Source organism: Scheffersomyces xylosifermentans, assembly GCF_036884685.1.
Source record: "Scheffersomyces xylosifermentans strain CBS 12540 chromosome Unknown RJT20scaffold_5, whole genome shotgun sequence".
Lineage (NCBI taxonomy): Eukaryota > Fungi > Ascomycota > Pichiomycetes > Serinales > Debaryomycetaceae > Scheffersomyces > Scheffersomyces xylosifermentans.
In genome coordinates, this window is record NW_027042943.1 from 1,745,841 (window position 1) to 1,753,634 (window position 7,794).

Sequence of the window (7,794 nt, forward strand, 5' to 3'; positions counted from 1 at the left end):
GGTGTCAAAAAATATATATACAGAAAACCGAATTCTTAACCAGACACATTCCTGAAGAACTGAATTCCTCCTTTTGCACCATGTGAAATTACTTATCGTGCCAAAGATACATAAATAAAATCCTTAGTAAACGAAAATATTTAATTTGGGTGTCGCTATTTCCTACCTATCGAATGCGCAGGCTTGATAAGTAACTTTCAAATTAGATTAAATGACTCGTACAGAAGGTTCTTTGCTCTCACTTTTATTATTCATGCTATCACTAGTAATGTTTACCAGTCAGAATAATAATATTACCAAGTTAGATAATGTAAGTACGAAGCTTGTTTGTTTCGGAATCTATTACAAATACGTGAAACTGGAGTTTCACTTAGTGCTTCAGTTGTTAAGGCTGTGAAGGGATTAGGGTTTGACAGAATGGACATTGTCATCAGTTTAGAATATCACTGTACCAATCAATATGGACCATTTCAGGAATGGAATCAGTAAAATGTTGGATAATTTGTACATAGTTACTATCTCTCATTAAACTATCGGCCCTCTCCTTTGTGTGTAGTGATTCCTAATAAAGCGATTTTCCTGAATACTGCAAGCAAATTGGCGAGCTGATTTGCTAAGCATCCTTAAGCATTTGTGTGTTTTCTCCGTTGGAAGGGAAAATCGTCGACTACTTGAGGAAAGCGGCGTCACCGTCAAAACAACTACAAAGTGACTATTCTGTAGGACGTCCTAAAAAGTGACTCTTTCCACATCTTATTTCAATAGAGCTAGCTACGATCAAGGCTTTTTTTTATTTAATAAAATCAAAAACAATATTGAAAGAAAGACCTCTCTAAAACAAATTATAGAATCACCTACTTAATTCGTGAGCCTCTGAACTTTACTAGAAGCCCGGCTAGCAGTGAGAAGCAGAAATTGTGGAACAACAAAAAAAAAAACAAGACGCTTTAATTAAAAAAGATCTTTATGAGCTGCCTTGATCAAGTCTGCACCCTTTTCACCAATCATATAAACTGAGTTTTGAATACGGCAATCTGGAATTACAGGAATGATAGAAGCATCAACGACACGAAGATTCTTCACTCCATGGACCTTAAGCTCTGGGTCAACCACACCTTGACCAATGTCCTTGGACAAACGATTGGTACCACATGGATGGAAGGCAGTTTGACATCTATCCAAAACAGCCCTTCTCATTTCCTTTTCATCATCAAGACGCATTTCCCATGGGAATTCACTAACAACAAGATCTTTGAATCCATCACCTTTGGTAAGAAGATCATAACTGAACCTGATACCTTCACGCATACCAACAATATCAAGTTCATCTGCAAAAAAGTTCAAGTTGATTCTTGGTTGTTCAAGTGGATCAGCACTGATAAGTGTAACTTCACCAGCATCTGAAACAGGACGAACTAAATCAACAACAATGGTAATATAAGAACCCTCCTTTGGAGTTGGATAATGCCATTGGAAGGCAGTACCGAACATAGCAACGAAATCAAGTTCGAAATGTGGTTGACCATCTGGACAGAAAGGATCTTTCCCACCATTTGCAGCTTTACGTTCCCTGTACAATGGATCTTGTTCAAAGTACTCGTCAATACGGGGGAATCCAACCAACTCTAAGAGCCCAGAACCAACCGGTCCAGATCCATCCTTAGCATACTGGGCATGTGCCGATTGGTTCTTGACACCTTGACGCATAAGAATATCATCAACACAAACTCCATCCTTAACACGCAAGACAAATGGAACACCAGGGTGATCTAACAAGTTCTGACCAACATGACGAGATTCAACTTTAACCTCAATACCATTGCTTTCTAATTCTTTTCTTGGGCCAACACCAGAAAGCATCAATAATTTAGGACTCTCAAACACACCTTGGGAAAGGATGACTTCACGAGTAGCATAGAAGCTGTGTTCATTACCTTCTTTGTCAATCACAACAACACCTTTGGCAGTATTAGAAGCGTCGATAATCAAATTCTTAGAGTGAACCTCAGGAATGATGGTGATGTTATGTCTATTTTGAACAAAGAGGAAGGACCCAGAACGCTTACCATGGTAAATAGTAGCAGCACAATGGGTGAGCCCAATCATCTCACCGTCGTAAATGTTTTCAGTGAAAGGCTTACCAGTTGATTTCCAAGCTTTGACAAGGTTCTCACGGAATGGTTGCAATTCGTCAACAAGTTCTGCGTGAGAAATTGGAATTGGTCCACCACCACCAATCTTCTTTAATGATGGATCATAAAGGCCAAGATCGTCATGGTACGTAGCACTCTTTCTAAGGTATGGTACAAGGGGATCCCATGTCCATTCTTTACCACCGTATTCTTCCCACATATCAAAAGTAGGCTTACAACCAGGAACCCAAGTAAAATAGTTAAGTGAAGAACTACCACCAAGAGCCTTACCACGGGTGTTGGGCTTTTCAATTCTTTCATAGTCGTCACGTTTGACTAAAGTGGTCTTGTAGGCCCAATCATGTTTACTTCCACGAAGCTCCATAGCATTGGATGGGGTCGTGATTTCAGGAAGTTCAGCGGAATTTGCAACACCAGCTTCAACAACTAAAACAGATACATTTGGGTTCTCAGCGAGACGACCTGCAACCACATTACCTGCGGTACCACCACCGACAATAATGAAATCATAATGAGATTGAACCATATTTAGCTTGATAATTAAATTTGGATTTTAAAACTTGTTTGTTCTTAGTTTGTTTGTTATTAGATAACCACATCCAGAAGAACTAAATTTCAAGAAAATAGGTCCCCTTTTAATACAATTTTCAATGCCTCTCTGAAATCAGGAATCAAAATTCCCGCTTTTAAGGGCAATTTCAAAGCACTTCTGTTATACTAGCATCACCGAAGTTGCCGATTTCTTATAATTGAAACTTCAGTATATTAAACTGTATTCGGTGTTTGGCAACTCGATCATGCATAGTTGCACTAGTCACTCAAAAAATCGGAAATTGCTGATCCATGAACCTGTACTTTTAATTTGCTTTGCATTGATGTACCTCGTTTATTTAATTCACAGTTGCTACTACAATCTTATCCATACCGACAATGATTCAATGTAAGTTATCTTAAAAAATAAATGGGTGATACATCATTTGTAATGCACTCAGAATTTCATAATTCATGGCAATTGAAACAATGCCACGATGATGAGGTAATAAGAGTTCATTACAAGCGATATACACACTCAACAGAATCCCAACAACTCGCCATATTTCCATAATATATTGCTCTCATCATCATTTGCATCAGGCTTTTGGGTTTTGCAACAGGGTAAAAGATAACGTAATTAAACAAATGGCGCGAATTATAAAAACTAACTCACTGGCTCTTACTATAATGATCTGATAAAGGAATTTTCAAATTGCCAGGAAACTGATACAAACTTGACCATATAATATGGGAGAACCTACCTTCTTACTTTACTTCTTGAGAGGGGAACCATAACTATGCTAAAATAGGAATGGTCGGATGAAACGAGGGAATTAATCATGGATAATAAGCGGCTTCTAGAAGTGGCCTTTATTCCTTAATAGGAAATAGGACAATGAATTACAACATTAATATCTTGGATATGCTAGCCTGAGGGGAGGTGTAATGAAATATAATCTGCATAGGGATTACTCTACATTTCAAGACTTTTATTATATCAATTATAGTCTCCGACATTCCCGGCTTCATATAGTTGAGCTTGGAGTACATTAAACTGTATTCATTCTTTGGCAACTCTACCGCATAGATTTGCAATAATTATTTCAATAACAGGAAATTTATTTTAATTAACCCGCCCGTCAACACACCGTACATACATATTTGGAGTCTTTTACATCAACATGTGATTGTAGTTTACTTTGCATTGAGTACAATATCTTAATGTTGAAGCTAAAATCATAACCATAGCTCTAGAATTAACTCTATAGGTTAATTCTCAGTTATTAATAAACCAAAAGAGTGATGCATCATTTCTTATGCATTCAAAAACATTTATTCAATAGCAATTGAAACACATTTGATGGACAGAAAGTTTATGACAAGGCTTGATTATTGATAGCAATTTATGACTGCTTTCTTCATATTTTTATTTTTATACCCAACAACACATAATTCCATAATATATCATTCTCATCATCATTTGCATTAGTTTAGTTTTTGTTTAGCAATGGGGAAAATATCTTTTACCGCTTGATTAAACAAATGGCTTCATTATACGAATCATAAAAGAACTTTGGTCTACAATGATGATCTGTAATATAGATTTAGGTTTAAAAGACTAGATCAGGAAAAGATAATTCCAGTTGGAGGTACATGATCGTGCAATTACAAGAGTATAGCTTTAGGAGGGGAACCTTAAATGCCTTAAATAAAGAGTGGTCTGATGAAACAATAATTCCGAGAGCAAAAGTAAGGTATATAATAAGTCATTGATGCAAATGTACTCGACCTTAAGAGTAAATTAAGACAATAATTTACATCATTATACTTGGATATGATAGCCTGAGGGGAGGTTTAATGAAATATAATCTGCATATGGATTACTCTACATTTCAAGACTTTTATTATATCAATTATAGTCTCCGACATTCCCGGCTTCATATAGTTGAGCTTGGAGTACATTAAACTGTATTCCTTCTTTGGCAACTCTACCGCATAGATTTGCAATAATTATTTCAATAACAGGATATTTATTGCAATTGACCCGCCCGTCAACACACCGTACATACATATTTGGAGTCTTTTACATCAACATGTGATTGTATTTTACTTTGCATTGAGTACAATATCTTAATGTTGAAGCTAAAACCATAACCATAGCTCTAGAATTAACTCTATAGGTTAATTCTCAGTTATTAATAAACCAAAAGAGTGATGCATCATTTCTTATGCATTCAAAAACATTTATTCAATAGCAATTGAAACAAGCCTTTGATGACCCTGCCTCATAGACAGTTTATGATAAAGCTACATAATAGATAGCATTCTGTGGATGCTAATAATCATGATTTGCATTAGGTTTTTGTTTTTTTGCAACAGGGGAAAAGATATTTTTCCGCGTAATTAAACAAATGGCGCGAATCATTAAATAACTCAATGGCTCTTACTATAATGATCTGCATAGAAGAATTATTTTTTAAAAGACCACACAATCTTGAATCCAAACTTGACCATATAAGATTTCTTGCAGTAACTTCTTAAGGGGGGAACCATCACTATGCTAAAATTGGATTGGTCGGATGAAACGAGCGAATTAAGAAGATAGCAATAGTAAGATGGATAATAAGCGGCTTCTTGAAGTGGCAAAATCTGTTCTTTAACTCCGTAATAGAAAATTAGGACAATCAATAATTATATAAATCCATTGGAAGTATTAGAAGTTGCAAACACAATTTCAAGATTTTATCTCTACTAGTGAAATCATATAACATTAATCATATTATTATGTCGAAAGGAAAGGAAACTTACTCTGTTCCACTTTATACAACCTCTAATGGTTGCCCTGTGAGAAACCCAAATGCTATGATCAAAATGGGAAAGTTTGGTCCTGCTCTCCTTCAAGATCACCATCTTATTGATTTGTTAGCTCATTTTGATCGTGAGAGAATTCCTGAACGTGTCGCCCATGCCAAAGGCTCAGGGGCACATGGATATTTTGAGGTAACTGATGATGTATCTGACTTGGTTTATGCTGATTTTCTTAATGGGATTGGAAAAAAGACCCCTCTTTTTACCAGATTCTCTACTGTCGGTGGTGAGAAAGGAACTGCTGATTCTGAACGTGACCCACGTGGATTTGCAGTGAAGTTGTATACTCAAGAAGGAGTTATTGATTGGGTTAATATCAATAGTCCTATCTTTTTTATCAGAAACGGTGTCCAATTTCCATTCTTGGTTCATACTCAAAAGAGTAGAGATCCTCAAACAAATCTTAAGGATGTCAATGTATTCTGGGATTTCTTGTGCAACAATCCTGAGTCAGTACATAACGTCATGTTTGTGTTTTCTGATCGTGGCACACCAGCTACATACAGACATATGCACGGTTATTCGGCACATACATACAAATGGATTAATAAGAATGGTGACTTTCATTATGTTCAAATTCATCTTAAGACTGACCAAGGAATCAAAAATTTGAATAATAGTGAATCACATGCTTTGAAAGCAGATAACCCAGATCATGCAGGTCAAGATCTTCATGAATCGATTGAGAAGGGGGACTTCCCATCTTGGACATGTTATGTGCAAACCATGACTGCCGAACAAGCTGAAAAGGCCAAGTTTAGTGTGTTTGATTTAACTAAGGTTTGGCCACACTCAGAGTACCCGCTCAGGAGATTTGGCAAACTTGTCCTTGACAGAAATCCACTGAATTACTTTGCTGAAGTCGAGCAAGCTGCTTTTAGTCCTGCTAATACTGTCCCAGGTGTGGAACCATCTGCCGATCCTGTTTTGCAAGCAAGGTTGTTTTCTTATAATGATACTCATCGTCATCGTTTAGGACCAAATTTCAACCAAATTCCAATCAATTGCCCACTTCAGGCACATAATCCATTCCAAAGGGATGGCCAAGGCTGTGTTAATGGCAATTATGGATCGGAACCGAATTACCCAAGTTCTTTCCAGGAGCTTAATTACCGCTTAGATGCTACTAATAATGAAGCACATGAAAAGTGGGTTGGAGAAGCAACTAGTTTCCAATGGACAACTGAATCCAATGACTACGACCAAGCACTTTCATTATGGGAAGTGTTTAAGAAGACTGGTCAAAGGGAAGCATTCCTTCACAACATTTCTGATAATTTAAAGGGTGCAAGGCCAGAGGTTCAAGATCGTGTCTTTGAGTTATTTGGAAAAGTTTCACTGGAGATTGAAGAAGATGTTCGTAAAGCTACTTTGGAAGTATCCCAACGTAAGTAAGTTGTATATTGCTCATAAATAAATGTGTTTGGATCTCAGACAATGCTGCGGTGCGGGTCTTCTACGACAATGCTGCGGTACGGGTCTTCTACGACAATGCTGCGGTGCGGGTCTTCTACGACAATGCTGCGGTACGGGTCTTCTACGACAATGCTGCGGTACGGGTCTTCTACGACAATGCTGCGGTACGGGTCTTCTACGACAATGCTGCGGTACGGGTCTTCTACGACAATGCTGCGGTACGGGTCTTCTACGACAATGCTGCGGTACGGGTCTTCTACGACAATGCTGCGGTACGGGTCTTCTACGACAATGCTGCGGTACGGGTCTTCTACGACAATGCTGCGGTACGGGTCTTCTACGACAATGCTGCGGTACGGGTCTTCTACGACAATGCTGCGGTACGGGTCTTCTACGACAATGCTGCGGTACGGGTCTTCTACGACAATGCTGCGGTACGGGTCTTCTACGACAATGCTGCGGTACGGGTCTTCTACGACAATGCTGCGGTACGGGTCTTCTACGACAATGCTGCGGTACGGGTCTTCTACGACAATGCTGCGGTACGGGTCTTCTACGACAATGCTGCGGTACGGGTCTTCTACGACAATGCTGCGGTACGGGTCTTCTACGACAATGCTGCGGTACGGGTCTTCTACGACAATGCTGCGGTACGGGTCTTCTACGACAATGCTGCGGTACGGGTCTTCTACGACAATGCTGCGGTACGGGTCTTCTACGACAATGCTGCGGTACGGGTCTTCTACGACAATGCTGCGGTACGGGTCTTCTACGACAATGCTGCGGTACGGGTCTTCTACGACAATGCTGCGGTACGGGTCTT

At 38.8% G+C, this 7,794-nt stretch overlaps 2 protein-coding genes across 2 annotated transcripts; one reads left to right on the plus strand and one right to left on the minus strand. All coding sequences in view use genetic code 12, as the record gives it.

Annotated features, from left to right (window-relative positions):
* Positions 1-951: 951 nt before the first annotated feature.
* RJT20DRAFT_97155 (GMC family oxidoreductase) lies at positions 952-2,679 on the minus strand (the record flags this gene model as incomplete). Its single annotated transcript, XM_064921665.1, has 1 exon — positions 952-2,679. The coding sequence occupies one exon, from the start codon at positions 2,677-2,679 to the stop codon at positions 952-954; it is 1,728 nt and encodes a 575-aa protein (XP_064774028.1).
* A 2,792-nt stretch (positions 2,680-5,471) lies between these two features.
* Positions 5,472-7,008, plus strand: RJT20DRAFT_108913 (catalase; the record flags this gene model as incomplete). The annotated part of the gene is made up of 1 exon (XM_064915749.1): positions 5,472-7,008. The coding sequence occupies one exon, from the start codon at positions 5,472-5,474 to the stop codon at positions 6,948-6,950; it is 1,479 nt and encodes a 492-aa protein (XP_064774029.1). The 3' UTR covers positions 6,951-7,008.
* Between the last annotated feature and the right edge of the window lie 786 nt (positions 7,009-7,794).